General features: G+C 46.8%; 1 protein-coding gene across 2 annotated transcripts in view; it reads right to left on the bottom strand.

Annotated features, from left to right (window-relative positions):
- The window catches only part of ITPK1 (inositol-tetrakisphosphate 1-kinase), a 230,712-nt gene extending 221,149 nt beyond the window's left edge, over window positions 1-9,563 (bottom strand). Inside the window, exon 1 of one of the 2 annotated variants that reach the window (XM_090033903.1) lies at window positions 9,281-9,563. In XM_090033903.1, the coding sequence (XP_089890029.1) occupies window positions 9,281-9,375 (95 nt within the window). In that variant the 5' untranslated portion in view covers window positions 9,376-9,563. The remainder of the gene's footprint in view (window positions 1-9,280) is intronic. The other variant, XM_090033904.1, reaches the window with a different exon arrangement.
- Between the last annotated feature and the right edge of the window lie 10,188 nt (window positions 9,564-19,751).

Raw genomic sequence — 19,751 nt, forward strand, 5'->3', positions numbered from 1 at the left:
TCTCAAGACAGTTATTTATTGTCTGTACTGAAGTAGGACCTCAGGCTCACACTGGGTCTAGTGGGTTCAGTCTTTAAGTCCGTCAACCCATGATGGATTGACTTGTCAAGGGAAGTTCTTCAGGGAAGGCGGTTTAAGTTTGTTCATTCCATATTATGGCAAGAAGCTTTTAGCAAACAGAAATCTCCCCTAACTTCCTCATTTCTATTTTCTTATTTTTGGTGGCAATCTGATTCTCTCATGGCTGCTCCACAAGAAGAACAACTCTTTTTATCCCCTTTCTGCTTTTGTGCAAAAGCATAAAGGCAGCACAACAAACTTTGACCCTATCTGGATGTTGAAACGTTATAAATCCCACTTTATGCACAGAACAACAACATGATCCATGCAGGTGATACTGTCAGAGCTCAGCTGCATTCCTGTTGAACATTCTCTATATGGCCGGTTTGGATGAAGGTCTGGGACTTCCAGTGCCTCCTTTTACTGTGGCAGCACACATCCCAGGGAACACCAGACTGAGCACACCCACACCAAGTACGCTGACATGCTGCAGCCCTAGAGCTAGCCAGCACGGCTGCACCAAGCTCCTCCACAGCAACTGCCTCTCAAGGCCTTAATCTGGCAGGTCTGGGAGCAGACACTGAAGGCAAGTCTAGCAAAGTTTCAGCCCTGAAGTACATCAGTGGCCTCCGGTGGCTAGGACATGCTCAGCACCATGCTCCCCGAGATACAGTGCCAGCACAAGACAGACAAGTTTTAAGTGCCCCATTACTGTCCTGCACGCAGGCCTCCCCATAAAGACCATAGTGTCTATTGATTCACAGACTGTCTTTCTATGAAAGCCTTCATCGCCTTTTTAATGCCTGCAACTGACATAAGTGCCAATGCGTACCGATCGCCTGCAATTTCTTAGTATTTGCGCCCTGTCTGGGAGAGATCCATACATACTAAGTGCCTTGATAACATTCTGAATGACAAATGCTGATGTACCACAGGATATCTGAAGCCTACCAGTCTAAACAAGGTGTACCTGCACACCAGCAGGTCGCTCCATCTAACATCAGAAGAGCAGCAGCCAGCAGGAAAGAATGATCGAGACGAAATGAAGATGCGAGAGACACCCACACAGAATACACTGACGATCATCCTCCAGCACACAAATGTCTGAAGTCACGCACAAGCTTCCTCACCAGCACCCAACCTCTCAGTGCCACATCTGAGGAAACATGACTACATATGTGGAACAAGAGGCTGAAGAAAGTACGTGACAGTGAAAAAGTGGTCATTTCAACAGCCGAGTCCTTGTCACCAGGCGCTGATGAACCATGGCAGAAGTGGCAATGTCTCACTATGTACTGAAGTTGGATGTTCCAAGGAACTAATGAAGTGGGGCTACACCACTGGTTCAACCACCTGTAATAGTAATAGAGCCACAGACTAAGCAACACCTGTTGCAATGCCTGCTGCTTGAAGGCACATGTACAATGAAAGATCTTGCACAATACAAACAAGCACAAGCATGTGTACCAATGGTCAAATGTGCTGTAGGAGACATGAGATGAAGAATCTCAGGATTAGCCACATATCTATTTATAGCATTTATTCATTCATTCAATTTATATGTCCCCCACCCTCCACCACCAAAGGCCTAGGACAGCTTACAATACAAGAACAACATAGCTTAGAGGGCAACTGGAGTATCAATATAAAACAGACCCCCTGAATAATATCTCACCCTAGCTTTCTTTACTAAATGCCTGCTCAAATTGGAAGACCTTCCAGCACTTCCGAAACATGTCCAGGCTCAGGGTCTGGAGAGTGTTACGGCAGCGGATGGCGCCAAAACCGAGGAGCGACTGTTGAGAACATCCTCCCACACATTTTCACCAAGCAAACTTGGCACATTGATAGTACTTGTAAAAGGCTGCTCTCATCTGACCTTGGGGATCATAACAGGTCATAAGGGAGCGAGCAGGGGAGATCCAGGGGCATACAGAGGTGCATCTGCCCCCCCCCCACCCCATTTGATTCCTGGTCAGCCCAATGTTTAAAACCAACTGTCTGGCAGTGGCAGCAGCATTTCTATTCAGGCACCAGTAAGGTAGTTAATGGACTTGATGGCTCATTATAATCTACCCAATTCCTTTTAAATGTCTTTTTCCCCCCACAGCTTATAACAACCCCTCCTCTTCTTTTTAATGGTGTTGATGTTCAGCTAATCAAACTATCCTTTCTTCTGCAATTCCGGTGTCTGATAGCTGTTCCTGGTAATGTAGCTTTTATTTCACAGGCCGGTAGACTGTTTTTCACTCTAGCTGAAGACATTAATTCAGGTGTGGAAATAACTTTCAGTGAAGTACTGTCAAAGGCTAAGTACAGACAGTCAAAAAGCCTGAGGCTGAATCAATTCAATCTAGGCAGCTTCCTCTAAACTGCACAGGTTGAACAGATAACCAACTGAACCAACATTCAGTTTTCAGTTGGGAAAGGTAGGGGGAAGCCTGCACTGACCCAGGCCAATACGCAACAGGCACTAGAGCACGTCTATCAGGCTGGTGGCCGTTGCCAGCCAAGTGTCCCCAAACTTCTGCTGTCCCTCCACAGTGGGATAAAAAAAAAAATAAATAAAAAATAAAATAAAATAAAGACCCCTGTCCTGGTCCTGGCCCATCCTGGGGGAGCCTCTGCCTCCAGAGGTTTCCCCCAGCCTGGGTTCCCCAGCCCAGGAAGCCCTGGGGAGCCGAGAGGAATTCCCTCCTTCCCCCCTACTGTCCGCGCCTCCAAGGTCTGGAACAGCCTGCCATCAGAGGTGGTTCAAGCACCTACATTGAACACTTTCAAGAGAAAATTGGATGCTTATCTTGCTGGGATCCTATGACCCCGGCTGACTTCCTGCCCTTTGGGCAGGGGGCTGGACTCGATGATCTTCCGAGGTCCCTTCCAGCCCTAATGTCTATGAAATCTATGAAAACCTTCCAGCTGCTGATCATTTCAGCAGCTGCCACAGGAGGGAAAAGACCACTGCTGGGCCAGGTGCCTGCCCATGCAGCCCAGCAATGGGGCACCAGGGAGCCCCCACCTTGGGGGGCTTCCTCCCACCCCAGCTCAGGGCAGCCTCTGGGAGCTGAAGGGAATTCTCCTCCTCCCAAACTCCAACCCCTTGCTTTAGCTGCTGGAAGTCTCAAGGATAGCCCACGTGTTACTGTAGAAATTCGGGTCTGTCAGAGAGAGAGAGAGAGAGATCATGGTACCCAGCCTGACTCTCTAAGTAGGTTACAGTGTGAATTGCAGTTGACCTTACCCCTGTTAAGATGACGTCAGCCACCTGAAAGCAGTGTCACATGCACATTTTAGTACTGAGCACACAACTAGAGTGCTGTGCGCACACCTGTATAAAAGGGCATACGTGTCGGAGCTCTGGGAGGTTTAATTTGAGAATGCCTGAGACATGTGTGGGACAGCCTGGTGTGGGATTGATGTGTGCATGACTAAGAGTGTGGTGGAGATTAACTGAAGGTGTCCAACTGAGAGATAGCGAGAGAGCGCGAGGGTGTGATTGGAGTCAGCATGGGCCCGAGTACCTAAGCTGGTCAAAGGTGAAGAGCAGGAAGAAGCGTGCAATGCTCTGTGGAAGCGTGCCATCTAACACTCTGGTGACTCGAGGGTCTCCAGCATCTTGCTCCCCTTCAGCAGACTCCACAGTGGAGGCCGTTAGGGCCGTCTTCTCAGAACCACTCTCCCTCCGGGTATGTCTGACACTTGCAGCAGCCCTCTGTTGTAAGCATCACCTGCTCCACCTCCCTCCTCCCCGTGGGGGAGGGTGGGGTGGCGCTGGGAGAACAGGTGAGGGATGGGGGCTCATGTCACAATGTCCAGTGACGTAAAGCACTACTGTTAATCACCAATTTAAAAAAAAAAAAAAATTGATGAGTAACTAAAATTGAGGACCATACTTAAAAAGACATTAAGCCTACGAAGTGCAGTTTTGATAGAATTTAGGTGCCCAAGTTTAAGTGAGTGATCCACAAAAACCTGACCTAAACAATTAGGTTCCCAAAAATCCAAAGGAACTTATCTTTTGTCGAATTTGGTTCCTTAGGTGGCTGGAGTACCACCAGAGCTGAGCAATCTGGTGCATCTCTTTCACCTAAGGACATTTGGGACTCTCAAACTAAAATTCTGCATCATCAGCCCAATCCATCAGGCGTGCTCAGAGCACTGCTGATGCACACAGGCTGTAATGAATTCAGCACACAGCACAGAAGCCTCAACCCCCTCTATCAAAATATACAGCTGGAAGAAGAGGCTGCAGTGGTGGTCACTTATTACATAACAGCCTAGGAGCCAGTGCACTTGGCCAGGAAGTGGGAGACCCGTGTTAAAGGCTCTCATCAGCCTCAACAGTTCAAAACCACATCTCTACCTCCCAGGAGAATGCATTCACTATCAGGTAAGACCTGTTCAAGCTTTTTGTATTACAGCTTCTGTAGCAGGGAGCCAGAAGCTACTGTTACTTCAAGGGGATAATGCAGCAGGCCAACCTTGTAGTATGACAGACAACTGAGCAAAAACTGACCATACTGCGATCAGCAATTAAGGAGAGGATCCCCCAGGCAACCCCAAGGTAAAGGCTGCAGGCAGTTGGATCAGGCTGGCCATTAGGCAAACAAGGAAAGCCCTGTGTGTGACTGGAGAGTCACACAATCAGAAGGGGTGGTGCTTTGTGGCATATAAAACCAATGTCTGAACCAACACAAGTAGCCTGGCCCTGAAAGCTGCAGGGAGGAGACTTCTGAGGACAAGAGGACACAGGCACCCAAGCCACCCAAGACAGTTAAAGGAGAAGTATGGCTTGGGTGAGGCTTGGACAGAGAACAAGGGCAAACCTTAGTTGGAAGCAGTTTGCTAGTATTTACATTGTGTTTAGGTTTGACTAGAGGACTGTGCTGTGACTATGGGCATGTATGGAGGTCCTGGGGGTGCCTGAGAGACACCCAGCATGGCATCCTATAAGGGTCAGGAAACCAAGAGCTGTAGCAGAGAGAAGCCAGACTCTCCTGGGTCAGGAACCCCAGTAGGCTGGGATAAGCTCATGAGACAGGGACAGGGGCCCAGAGAACAAAACAGGGCTGGGGCCCAGGAGCCAAGGTTCAAGGCAGTGAACAAGGGGGGTGGGGAGGAAAGAGGGTACAGCCCGAATAAGAGGATTAAAGCCAGATGGCCAAAGCCCAGACAAGAACTTGAGGGCTGTGGGACCAAGTGCTGCCTTGGAGATCAGGGGGCTCCCTACAAACTGGACAGCCAGTTGCATCCTGCAAGGTGTAGGTATGGCTATGGGGATGACAGGAGGCCATGATTTTAACCATTAAGGCAGTTAGGGCCAGAGGGAGTCAAATCCCCACAAGGAGATCTGTGTCCACAGGAGTTGAAGCCTGAGGCTGGCAAGGGTCAGGACCATAGGTCAAGAGGGGCCTCAACTTTTCTCTAGTCTGGCAACTTGGGAGGCAAAATGTGTACTTGAACCCCTCAAACTGAAGCAGGCAATAAACCCAGGTGTCCCACTTCCTAAGTGCTCTTGCCCTAGGTGATTTTATGAAAAATGGACACCACCAGTCTGCACCCCTTTCAGCAGCCGTGTTTTAAAACGGCCATTCATCCATACCCAAAGTAACAGCTGAGGCACTGAAACATGGGATTAGATTTGAAGCTGCAAATCCCAATCTTACATATGTGCCTGGAAAAGCCACAGTCCTGAGGAGAGACAAGACTACAGACATTCATCTGTCTTGAGCATCGAATAGCAGCCAGCTCAGGAATCCCCTTGCTGAGCATGTTGGCTCACTCTTGCACACCCAAACCTTCCAATTTATTGTAGCAGAACTTAGGTGCCAAATTCAAATCTGTGAAATCCAGTCTGCAAGCCAGGTGCCTAGCAAATAGGAGTGGCAGCATTCAGCTTTGCCACACTTTTATAGGCCTGGGCTAGAGAGACTCACTGATGGACTTAACAAGTAAATCAACATGGGAAGTGCATGATAGAGCAGGGAGACCTTGCTCAAGTCTTTCCTTAAGCATCAAGCCAGTCTCTTTAGGCCATGTCAAGGGGCTAGAGAAGGGGGGGAAAAATGAAATAGAATAGTTGACTTAAACCACCTTCTACGAAAGTATTCTAAGCTGTTTAAATAAAAGGCTGGTCTACCAATTTTTACCTGGCTGGCTGCACTTCAGATCCGAATTGGGGCTAAATGTGTTGAATTGTTAGGTGGCTCTTTCACTGAATGCACAAACACAGGGAAGACACCAGCTTTCCTCACTCCGCAAAATTTATCATTCCCATATACATCACCTTATAAAACTAAGCTACTTTAGCAGAGGACCCAGAGTGAAATTCTCCCTTTACACTGCCTCTAATGTGCAAGCACTGCTTCAGAGCATACCTATTAACCGACTCATCTCTGCTGTTGCACAAAATGAAGACCCAAGGCAATGGGTGAAGGGATTCCAAGGCAACTTTAGCCTTGGAATACCTACAGGAGAGTCCACACAGCCCCCTATAACATATGCTTTAGTGTAAATGAGTGAATTCACATGTTCTATTTCCTACTATCAGGTACATTGCTTGTGGCAAGATGCATGCCGAGTCAGGCATTACTCTTCCAACTGCAAGGAGGATATTTGAACAAAAGACAAAAGGAACCAAGATTCTTGAATCTTAAAGATATTCCCTCTGGCAAAAAATTCCACTGATGTCAGTAAAACCTGCATGGACAGGCAATGCAAAATTGGACTACCAAGACTTTAAGCATGAGACAATTATTGAGGCAAGTCCACCCTTAGACTCAGCACTTAGCTGCATTCCCATAAATATGCTAGTCTCCATGCCTAGACACTAAAAATGCAGTTCTAATTATATAGCCACTCTAAAGCTACAATGCTAATTAACACACATTTAGCCTCTACAATGATGGGGACCGCTGAAAAACACTGAAATGCAAGAAAACATTGGTGCAAAGGCAAAATGGTATCCATCGTTAAGAGAGTCAAGTAAGCACCTTGTACACAAAGACACTTTGGGTTTATCTTAACCTTAATGACTCTGTGGCACCCATTAAGATAACCTGTGCGCTAAGTGAAGACATTATGGAGCAATATTATGCAATACAAGCATAAGGAAGTCTGAAACTGGGAAAATGCAACCAACTCAGAAGTCAGTCAATAAGGTGATAATGAGAAACTTGGGGATTCCAAGCATGGACATACAGAGTGCTCAGTCCCAGAAATAAGAGAGGGTAGTACTAAAACATATAGAGAATATAGAGAACAAGGACCCTTTCAGTTTTACTCTATGGAATCTGCTGTACGCTAGATACAATATCCTTTTATAAACATAGGAAAAGGGTCATTTTAAGCTTGAGGTATTTTTAACTGTACCAAAACTAAATGGAAGATCTCTTAGGCGTGTCTAAAATATAGTATCAATCATTAAGAAAGGATTTTGCTTGGAAATTTAAAAAGAAATATTAATTCAGACCTTTTGATCTATTTAGATATACAAATTTTATCAGAAATCTTATGTCTATGAAGTTTAATTAACAGGATACAAAATGATCAGAAGAAAATCCAAAATGCCAAACCTTTCATTAGCTCAAGTTACTCTTTGTCATTTCCTTTCATCTTTACAGAAAGAACCCAAGACAACAGTTCCTCTTAACAACCAGTGTTGTAAAAGACAAAATACCTTTCTAAAAAAATAACAAAATTAAAAGTTTTCTTCACTACAAATATCATAGTAGATTCCCTAACTTAAGAAAGTCTGTCCGCACATGGAGTGGTTTAAAAATCTCTCTTAATTTACTGCTATGTTACATCATTCTTATGGGAAGTCTAAAACTTATGTGGGGTTAAATTTGCTATTTAGCTGAAAACTTGTCCAGCATATTATTTACTGTTAGTTCACTCCTGAGATCAAATAATTAAAGCCTGTAAAAATGCCAGAAGTTACACCGCATGTGCTCTTTTACACATGTAAAGCAATTGACACATATAAAAGCACAACCTTTGCTAACATCCTGCTAGGGGAGGTAGATAGATGCAGATATTCCCAAAGCATGAAAGGTGGAGGAAAAGTTTACATAAGGGTTTAGTACTCCCTCAGTCCAAACAGAGGTTATGGAACCTCCATCCTTAAAGGTTTTTAAGACTCAGGTAGACAAAGCCTTGGCTGGGAAGATCTAGTTGGGAATGGTCCTGCTTTGAGCAAGGGGCTGATCTAAATGCCCTCCTGAGATCCCATCCAGCCCATATTTCCTATGATTCTACAAGTCAATACTCTGCCCAGCTACTGATTTGAACCTTATTACAGAAACCAGTGAGCTCCCATTTTGATTCCCACCAAGCTCTTAGGAGAGCCCATGTTAGGACTGATGCTCTCAGGAGACAGAGATCCCAAGAAGCAGCAAGCAGAGTGAAGCCTAGGTACAAAACACAGCTACAGCATCCACCCAAAGCAAGAGTCTCAGTCATTTTCAGTGATCAGGCTAGTCAATGACATATCACCAGGACTGGGGAGAAAGAAAAGAAAAAGAGCCATGGTTAAGAGGGAAAACTTTAAACTAATATCAAGGGAACCAGGTTTGGTTGCCAGGTTGCTGAGCAGGCTTTTTCACCTGCCATACTGTGACATGGGCCAAAGCCCACCCAGCAGAGTGACAACCCTCCAGGGCAATGCGGGCCACTACAGGCCAGCACATCCCAGATGGTTTTGGACAACAACAAAAGAACAGACGAGGGATGGGAGCAAGGGTCATAGGTTCAAAACCAGTGCGGGGGGGGGCACCAAGCACAGCAGTATCCTCTGCCCTTGGGGTGAATCCAAGAAACCAGCGGGCAGTGCCCCGCGAAACCGCCCAGAGTGGGCTGCCAAGCAGGTGGCAGAGACACTGCTGCCATCTGCCAGGGGGGACAGCGCCGCCTGCCCTTCGCCCCTCCTCGGAGCAGCAGGACCGGGTCTGCTCGACCGTGCTCCCAGCCCAAAATAAGCCGAGGCGCTGGCCCGTCTCCAGACCAAGGGTCACGAAGAGAACAGCAGCGACAGCAAACGCGAAGTGCAAGTTGGACGCGCCCCGCCCGGGCAGGCTCCCGGCTCCGGCTCCGGCCCCGGCCCGGCCCGGCCCGGCCCGGCGCTCGCCCTCCCTGCCCGGCCGGGGCCACGTCCCGCGCTGCCCACGCCGGCCCGCATCCCTCCGCTGCCCGGGGCGGGGGCGCCGCGGGCCCCTCGTACCTGCACAGCTCGGCGAAGGCCTGGAAATTCAGCTTCTTCATCTTCTTCTCGCTCAGCCAGTAGCCCACCCGCCTGCCTTTCAGGAAGGTCTGCATCGTCCCGCCTGCGGCACCGGCACCGGCACCGGGGCAGGGTGGCCCTGGCCGCGCAGCCCTACGGGAGCAGCATGCGGGGCTCCAAGCACGCGCCGACCCGTCAGTCCACCCGCCACCGCCACCGCCGCCGCTCACGGCTCCATTTGCCGCTATTCGCCGCCGCCTCCACTTCCTCCTGCCGCCGCCGGGCCCCGCCCCCGCCCCGGCCCCGCCCCGCCCCGGGGCCGGCCGAGGGGCGGCACACGGCACACCCCGCCGCGCGGGGGAGCGCGCACGAGGTCGCCGTGGCGAGCCGCTGCTCCGGAGGCGGTCGCCGAGGGGCCCGGGGCCTGCTCTCCCCGGGGACGGCGGGGGCAGGTGGATGTGGCCAAGCACAGAGCCCCTAGTCTGCGGGGCAGAGGCTGCCCCCGGCCCGCCAAGGGGGTGATGGCGCAGGTAGCCCCTCAGCGCCCCCTGCCGCCTGGAGGAGGAGGAGAAAAGGCAGCACCCCCCCCCACGCCCCGCCAGGGCCGGATCTGGCACAGGGGCGCAGAAGCCGGGGGTGGGCTGAGCCCATGTTCCTGGCCACAGGGTCTTGCCCCTCTGCCCAAGGTCACCAGGTCTAGGGGCAGGAGGGAGCTTCCCCTCGGGGTCGGATTGGTAGGGGTGGATGGGGGTTGCCCTCCAGCCGGGATCTCTTGAGCAGCCTTTCGTAGAGGCAGGATGTTGGCCGCAGGGGTCCTCCTGCTTTACCTGCAGCAGGGTGGGGTGTTCGGCCTGTGTTGTCTCGGGGTTGCAGGTGGCAGCTTGCGTAGGATGGTTTGGATAGGGTGGATCCTGCCTCAGGCAGGAGGTTGCTCTCTAGATCAGTGATCTCCAAACTTTTTTGATCATGCACCCCTATCAGTACAAAAATTTTGAGCACACACCCCAGTATATGTATATTTATTTATTTATAAATTATATACATGTACTACTGTACTAATGTATTATGTGCGTTATAAAACATACACAAAAAATAGAAATTAAAAAAGGATGAGATAAAAAATAAATAGAAATAGAAGTTCTAATATTTTCTTCCTGCACCCCAATGGATCGTCTTGCGTGCACCCCACTTTGGAGACCACTGCTCTAGATGACCTCTGGAGGTCCCTTCCAGCCCGACTTCTCTAGGAGTCTTTATAACAACATGTTTTTCTCCAGTGAAAAGTAAACTGGAAGCTTCACTAACAGGCCTAGGGCTGTGTTGTTCAGTTTGAGACTGAAGCCAGAAACAAATATAATGTCATGGGAGTGAGTTAAACAGTCTGCAGGGCTGTAGAATAGGAGCTTCCCCACCAGGAGTGATGAGCGGACAGCAGCAGGGCATAGCAAAGGCCAGCTTGATTGGTGGAACAGCAAGACCATTAAAAAGAAGAGAGGGTCCTTAACACCTCTGGAGTGAAGAGTTTAGAAGGGATCCAGGAGATTATAATGAGATTATAATGAACCATGACGTCATTTCACTCCCACAGCACTGCCTGCCTACAAGTGCTGCTGCCAGGGTCAGGCAGTTGTTTTTAAAATTTGGGCATTGTATGAATCAATGAGGGGCAGGCGGGGAGGGGTGCAAGGGCATCAGTGCACCCTCCCTCCCCCTCCCCAGTCTGCCCCTGTCTGTATCCCAGCTACCACCAGAGAGGGGGGAACCCCATCAGTCTTAAGTCAAGCAGAAGGCAGGGTAGATTTGCACCTTATATTCATCTACCCTGATTTCAGGCTGACACAACTAACTACACCTCCATAACAGGGGGCTGGACTCGATGATCTCCCGAGGTCCCTTCCAGCCCTGATGTCTATGAAATCTATGAAACAGCCTGAAGCCAGGCAGACAGCAGCCTGTGGTAGGGCCATCTAATCTCCTTCCTAAAATCATGGAAATGACAGTCCCACTTGGGAACCAGTGCAGCTTGGACTCCTGTTCCCACATCCAGAGTCTGGCCTTAGTTTTGTGAGTGTCACTGAAGGGCCTGAGATGCTGCAGGCAGGTTTGGGGGCCTGAGAACAGGCTGGTGGAAGACAAGGATGGAAATTAGCCTCAGCTGAAGCAGGGGAAAATACTCCAGGAAGTTGTCCTCCATACCCACGCCTTGTACCAGTTTCTGAATCCCAGTGCCCTGCCCATGGTGCCACCTTAGTCAGGGGGGGAGCATGTGCCCCACCTGCGACCAGTCCCGCTGATTGGGGGGGTCCCCTGCAGCCAATCCTGCTGACCTAACCAGGGGGGTCCCCCTGCGGCCAATCTCACTGCCGGGAGGGGGGAGGCCTGCAGTTGCTTCCGGGAGTGGCTGCAGCCGATTCTGGGAGTGGCTGCAGCAATCGGGCAGCATGTACAGGAGGGGCACCAGCACTCCCACCTACCCCCAGCCCATCACCTAAGCAGTGAGTGCGGCCAGTCAGGGAGTGCACACGTCACCACTGGCCCTGCCCCTCTAACAGCAAAGGTCCCCATCTGACTGCGAGGGATGAGCCAGTTTGAAATCCAAGTAGGTGCAGAGCTCAGTGGGTGTGAAGCTTGTTGCCAGACCCACTGAGCAGATTGTGGCCCTGAAAGAGGTGGTCAAATATAGCTGGCTGAAAATTCCTTCAAAACTCTTGTTTAATGTAAAAGATTGGGAGGTTTCTCTTGCTATAGACATTTTTACAAAGAGAAAAGATTGTTGATCATTATTTTCAGGGGAAGAGACCTCAAGTTTTCCAGACTTTGACAAAACCCCAGAAGAGACTGAAAAAAATTCAACACAAACTATTTTTTTAACTACGTAGGAGTCCTTCCCAGCCCGCTTTAGCTGTCATTTTCTTTTTTGTGTTCTGCACCTTTAAGTCTAGAGGCAGCTGTCATTTTTGTTTGAATTCAGATGCACAGTGTTTGAGAATCAGTTGCTGGGATCTCTCATAAATTCTCCATCTTTGTTGTTTCCCTTAATCTGAAGCAAACGGCATGGGGGCTGAAAAATGCATGTCTTTGGGAATGGAAAACATGACACTGAGGCTGTTTGCATAACATAGCTTTTGAAATAATTGTTTTATTTCTTTCTGTAACAAGTTGGCAGTAGCATGATAGAGAAGCAGGGATCTTCTGGTGACTGCTCTCTGCAAATCAAGCTTAGTGCCCTGCATACAGAGAGCTGCCAGCTACATCCTGCTGACTCATGGTAGCCACAATGCATGTGGTTAAACAGGGTGGCAGAAAGGCAGGTCCCAGCCTCTGTTTAGAAGGAAAATAATTTGGAAATAACAAACCCTAGGAAGAGCCTGGCTCAGGGAATTAGCATAGGCTGTTTTATTTTCTGTTGTTATTTACATTTACAACACAATCAAAGCACAAAAACTCCTAAGTAAATGGGATGTTTGAGTGCATACAAGAAGCGGAGGTTTACCTGGAGCAAGACAAAAATAACTCTGCTTGCACTTAAAATAAAATGTAACATTATTTTTGTCCTTTGGCAGCATCAATGGGGTAGTATACATCTCGCTCAATACTATACAGCATTTTAAAATATTCATTGATCCTCTCAACAGAATAACTTTATTTTTAAATCAGATTTCATAAAATAATATTCCAAAACTTTTTGCAGAGGTGATTAAGGGTTATTCATCATTATTGTTCAAGATGGTTGAAAAACACTTACAGAATCTTTCTCTGTTGGAAACACCATTTCACTGAAAAGTAAACCTTTCGTGGAAATGTTGATTTTGGCGAAATTCATAACAAGAAAAGGTTCAGACAAAACATTTTGACAATATCAGAATGGAGTAAGAAAGCTGAAACAATTTATGTGGCCTTTCTTGCTTAAAATAAATATGATCTCTATCTAAAAATTCAAATGTATTAACGTTTTATATTACAATATCTTTTGAAACTATTGAGTCAAAATCATTTGACATTATTGAAACTATACATGTTGATATTTCAGAATAAAACTTTTTCAGAATTTTCTTCCTTCAAGAATCTTCAAAATTTGGACTTTTCATTCTAATTTGCAAGCTTTGATGAGGCAGAAATGTTGTTTCAGACATCAGAGGCCTGATTTTCAGAGGTGTTGAACATTCTCAGCTCTGCCTCATATGGGAGAAAAAAGAGCACTTGTACCAGTGGGTAAAATTGTACGAAGGTACAAAGAAGATTGTGCTGGATAAGCTCAAAGGGATAAAGGTTTACTAGTTTGGGGAGATCTCTGGGGAAACACTTGACCTTTGAATAATACAAATGAAATGGAGTAATAATCGTAACTCTTGTTGCTTAATTGCTGAGCTATGTGTAGTTCACTTTACAAGATGAAGCAGTAATCACTGTTTCACTGTACTGTAAGTATTAAAATGACTTAAAGAATCACATCTTATTATTCACAATATCTTAAAGCTTTTAAACACTTCGTACCCACATAGAGACTACAATGTGGAGTAGTCACCATTTATTATGAACACTTTCTTTGGTAGTGCTTATTTGTAGAATTAAGCTCATGGAATATTAAAGTACAAATTCTTGTTAGTACGTATGCTTTTGTTTGCTCTTTGGGGATTACACTGCAGGTACTTGGAGCAGGTGACTAGTGAATGACATTCACAGAGTAGAGCTTTCTTCCACATGTTTGTAAAGAGCAACTGTGTTGATTTTTTATCCTACAACTATCTACACAATATCTGAGTGCCCATATTCTATAAACAAGGTCCACAATGGATGCTGCCTTACTGCAATTTAAAGAGAATAACTGCAAACGATTTTAATGCTGGTATCTGAGCTCCTGATCACACTCTGGACTTAGTCTCAGTCCCTTGAAATTTTTTACAAAAAGTAAGCATTGAACTAATGTTTAGGACATTCTTAGTAGGAGGAGGACAACTGAATGATGTAGCATACATCACATCAGCAATTGAGCTATAGGAAGGAGAAACATGGGAAATTCCCTTCTTCAGTACTATCCGTTTCCTTAATCTAACAACTCACCGACTTCATAGTCAGGAGGAAATGTACTTCTTCCTTTGTATTGCACTGGGCTTTGCTGCATTGTCAGTTGCTCAATACAATGCTCTATTCACTTTGCAGAGCGAGTTTAGGTAGAATTACCACATTTGTGGCCCCAGGGAGCCCCTGGAAATGTGTCCCCAGTCCCTAATCAGAAGGTGGTTTTCTGTGAAGTACAAATGAGCTGCTTCTTGCTGACTAAGGCATCAGGGATGATTCAAATCTTGAGGCTCCAGGAAATCAGAGCAATCTTTCTGCTCATCTAGGCTCTGGCTAGAGTTCAGTACAGGTTTCCCTTGTTTCTCTGGAACCCTCTGACCACTCTCTTTCTAAAGTCTTTCAGCAAATGCATGCTCCTATGCCAATATTGGACATATTGAGTCTAACCAACCTTTGATGCAAGTGGATGAAACTCCACTGAAGGGAGCATGAGGCTTTGGTCCATAATTAGGTGTGGCAGGACACTGCGGGTGCCTGCCACTCTAAGGGCCTGGAGCTAGCAGCCAGGTGCCTGATGAGGGCAGCCAGTTTGAACTTAGGGCTGCCCATATAAACAGGGCAGTTCTGCTGCTGGAGGCAGGTAATAACATTGCTTGGTTGGAGGGCTACTGGTATTATCTGGAGGTAAGAGAGGAGCTGTAGGGGATGGTTTTGGAGGCTCCTGGTCCTGGGTATGATGTAAAACTGCACCCTGCCAGGAGTGGGTGACCTGGTGGGGCTCCCAGTGGTGTGGGAGCTCTCAGGAAATGCCAGGCCAATGAGCCACCCTGGTGAAAGGTGGGTCAGGGTGCCTTAACCCCAGCCCTCACCTTCAGGTGGGTAGAAATAACATCTATAGTAGCACCACAACTTGCAGCCCCAGGGCAGGAGTGAGAGTCCCCTGTGAGACCCTAGGGCACCAGTCGCGGTGTGAGGTACTCCAGCTCCCCACATCCAGGAAGGGGAACCCAGGGAGAGACTGTGGGTCTAGTGAGGCCAGCGGTAGAGTGCCCCTTGACTGGTCCAAACTGGGGCCAGGGCTGAGATGGTCAAAAGGGCCAGGGGCCCACCGTGAGGGGCACCCTGGGTCGAGGGCCTGGGACCCCACTTGGCCTTGGAGGTAAGGCCAGGGCCTGTGTATGGCTGAAGGTCCTGAGCAGGGGACCACACCCAAGAGGGAGCCAGCTATGAGGGGCTCAGCAGCCTGGATGAAGGCAGTGTAGGCCCCCTGAGTGGAGGATTCAAAGGAGGGTCCCCACCAGGAAGATTCTGGAGCCCAGTGTGGGGCTGGTTTGCTGGTAACGTCTGGATGCTATCTGTGAGGCTTGGGCTGCAGTGTAGGGGTGGTACAGAGCCTCAGGCACTCCCACCTAATATTGGGATGCAAAGGAAAATGGGCAGCCTCCCACTTTATTTACCAACTTATTAATTTTCCAACAAGTTGTGGCAGGTGAGACAGGCATGTGGTGTGCCTGGAGGCAGGTGAGAGGCCGGCAACAGCTGGCCTGAGGAAATCCACTTTGCCACACTAGGCACTACAGTAATGAAAATATTAAGTAATAAACTTAGAATGCTTAGTAAGTTTTCATGATGCTCTCTTTAAAGCTACTGTTATTGGCAGGTAATTTTACATCTTGCTCCATCCATGGCTTAAGAACTGAGCCAACAAGAATTCAAGGGCAGAGGAAAGTTTAAATGAAAAGATTAGTGACTATTCAAGTAAACTCAGCAGAATAATTTTTCAAAAGCAGGAGAGATCCTGACTGCCAGGTTAAGTCTCAAAACATGGAACTTTTTGCCCCTAAACTTCCCCTCTAACTTCATAGACTGAGAAGGACCCAAAAGATTTAAAAGACTCCCAAAAGATTGAATGCAGGTAGCTATAAGGAGCCACTAGAAAGAAGCTTGGATTTTGGATTTAGGCCTATCCTACTATGCAAGAGTAATTAGGTCAAGGAGGGATGCGATTCTTTAACCAACTCTGACCAAGAGGCAATTCGTCTTGGGCAACCAAGAACCCTTCAGTACACCCAGGGATGGATCTAGGATTTTCAAAAGCGGGGTGCAGATGGTATGGCATATTATCACATATAACACAACACATGTTTTCTCCAGTTAAAGAGAAACTGAAAGCTATACTAATGTGCTAGGGGCCTAGCACTTTATTATTCAAAGCAAAAACAAATATAATCATGGAATGTGTACCAATTTGCTGGATTAGATACTAAGGTTTTATTTTAAAAAAATATTTAAACTCAAAATTATAAAAAGATGTTCTGTAATTAGTATCATAGTCACTATAATTAAATGTAGGTCTCTTCTTCAGATTCATACAACAAAATCTAGCCTTCTTGAGCATCTTGACAGTGCCTGCAATCCTTTAGTGTCAGTCATTCCTACATTTGAGTTAGTATTACTACCCCTAAGGTTTTTAGCTAGTGCTGAACTGCAGAACTGTAACATAAAAGAGAGACATTACTAGAAATATCTAACAGACAGCAAAATTGCAGAAGAAAGGATCATTTGAATAGTGGAACATTGAGACCATTAAAGGAGAAAGGGTTGGTAAGGCATGGGGAGTGGAGATAGATTAGCAGGAACCAGGGAAATGACAATGAACCATGAAGTCAATTGGCTAACTCCTCTGCTCTTCCCAGGGAATTGGTTTTAAAGTTCATGTGGAGCACGAATCAAAGAGGGGTGCAGCTGCATCCCTGCTCCTTTTAATGTGGGTAGACCACCCTCAGGAGCTGCTAGGGACTTTTTAAAGTCTTTAAAGCAAGTCAAAACCCCACTTTCTTCCCTTCTCTGCCTGCCATTATTGCTTTCCCCACTGTGCTGGGGGCAAGGGAAGCACCAGAGCTGTTCCTGCCTGCCCCAGCTGGGCTACACTAGGGCTGGGCTTGCCTGAGGATTGGGACAGCAGCAACAGCAGGGTAGAGAGCAGTTCCCCCCATCCCTGAACTATGCCCTGGATCCCCTCCATCCCCACTGCCACTTTCCCTGTCCCCAGCTGAGTCCAGCCCACATGCAGCCTGACTGAGGCAGATAGAAACAGCTCTGGTGCTTCCCCCACTCCCCGCACAGTGGGGAAAGCAACAGCAGCAGGCTGGGGGTAGGGAGGTGAGGATAAGGAAGAGGGAAGAGGAGGAGAGGGAGATTTTTACCTCGTTTAAGGACGTTAAAAAATCCCCAGAGGCTCCTGTGGTAATCCAGTCCAAAATGGGGGTGCATCTGTGTCACTGCATCCACTCTGGATCCAACCCTGCAGGGAACCCTTTAGAGAGGAAGTCACTTAAAAAAAAATCTCACCCTCTCCAAGCAGACTTCTAACTCAGAATAGTACAATCTAACAGCATTCCAAAGTGGAGAAAACAAGTAACATTTTATAATTGTCGGCATATTGGCTAATACTAATATAGTAACTACTGGAATAGTTTCTCTGCTCCAGCATGGCATGGCCTATATAGAGAAGGGTGCTCCCAGCCACTGAATGCTTGGCAAGCCTCCAAAGGAGGAGATAAAGGATGAAGAAGGATTCCAGCAGAGGGCAAAATAAAAAGAACACCCAGAAGGACAGAAGAGAGGATTCACACTCCAGGACAAGAACAAGAAATAGTAGGACAGAGGCATGCCAAAAAGCAATCAAGGGCTTTGAGAATGAGAAAAGGGACATGGAGGAAAGACTGTAAGACATTTTTCAGAAGCAGACAGTTCACTGGAGGTGCTTGTCCTGTGCTCATCCCTTGCACTGTAGCCTATTGGAAACAGTATTCTGGGAGCTCCTTTTACATCTCCACCTGCAAAGGAAGGAGAGTTGCCAAGTCATCCCCTGCCCTCCACTGCTCCCCCCCAACTGAGACAAGAGGAAGAGCTACAATTCCACCTCAATATAAGGTGGAATTAATTACTTGTAAGCCTGCCTGTGCCAACATGTTCATTCTGCACTTTGGCTATTTCTTCACCCTTGTAATTATTTCCATTTGCACTGGCTTTTCCTGTGTTGAAGCAGTAAAATTCAGTGTTACAGTTGCCCTCAGTTGAAAAATATCAGGGTGCAGCTCTTCCTAATAACATCCACTCTGAATAAAATCACAAAGCTTTACACTAATTATTTCAATCACTTAAGTAATTCTATTACATTAATTCTCCTTCCCTTCAACCCTGCTCTTAGACTATAAGCACTAATAAGCTTTCAAAACCCTGGCTCCCCAGCCCAGAGGGACATTTGATGCCCTCTCTGGCTGTTCAGAATGTCCTGAAAGTCTGTGCCCCTACTTCCCTACAGCCATCAATTTCAGGTTTCAACTCATTTTCAGGTTTCATGGGCACAGTAACAGCAGCAGAAAGAGTCGGTGGAAATCTACAATGGAAGAACAGATACCAAATAGATTTTATTATAAAGGTGACTTTTTATTTATTTTAAAGTTTTATTTTTATGTTCTTACCAAATAGATTGTATTTTAAAGTTACTTCTCACATAGTGAGATATGCTTTTTATTGAATTAAAGGCAAATATTTATCTATTAAACCCTTCCATGGCATTCTGTCTTTGAAGGTGACCGGTAATTGCAATTAACACCTGCATCCCAATGGAATACAACAGCATTTCACCCTGTGCATTGATTTCTGAAAGAGACAAATTTGGCCTGTGCCACACCAAAAGCTTTAAATTGAGGTACCAAGAAAGGAGAGTATAGTATCTATTTTACATAATACTCTGCTTCTAACCTATTTTACAGCTGCCCCTTGTGGTTCCAAAGCTATAGCCATAGAGTCCTTCATTCTAATGAGCATGCCAGATGAATTACAGCTTGGTGAGTTTTGGGAGGGTGCAGAAGACCGGTACAAAGAACCATCCAGATGCATCTGCAGAGCTGAAGTGCCACTATAATTGCTCAACAGAATAAGGGGCATTGTTGTCTAAGACTTGTTTGAGAAAAAGCACCAAAAAGTGTTTAGGTTCTATCTCTGACTGAAGCTGGCTCATTTAATACCTATGGTCAAGATTTTAAATGATTATGCTTTAGATTTTCCATCTGTGAAATGAGGAAGATAATTATACAAACAATAAAGAGCAGGTATAATAAACGTGCAGCTCTGTTAGAATGTGTGAAAATATTTCTGTGACTAAGGTTCCAGCAGCCTCTGAGTTATTTAGATAGCTGGCTCTTGCAAAGTTATATAAAAATGGGCAACTATGAGGTGGTTGCTGGACTTTCCTTCTGCAGCAGAATGCAGGATTTTCTCTCTCAACTTTTCACAAAATGAGGCAGTAAAATCAGCAGAGAGCTGAAAAAAGGGATTCTCTTGCCCTCCCCCAAATCTTCCGATGGGCCTTACGCAAAATCCTAGGATTTATTTATGTATTTATAGTGCACTTTTCAATCAAAAAGAAGTACAAAATTCTAAA

This window comes from Crocodylus siamensis, chromosome 2 (genome assembly GCF_052110815.1).
Source record: "Crocodylus siamensis isolate JL-2025a chromosome 2, ASM5211081v1, whole genome shotgun sequence".
Lineage (NCBI taxonomy): Eukaryota > Metazoa > Chordata > Crocodylia > Crocodylidae > Crocodylus > Crocodylus siamensis.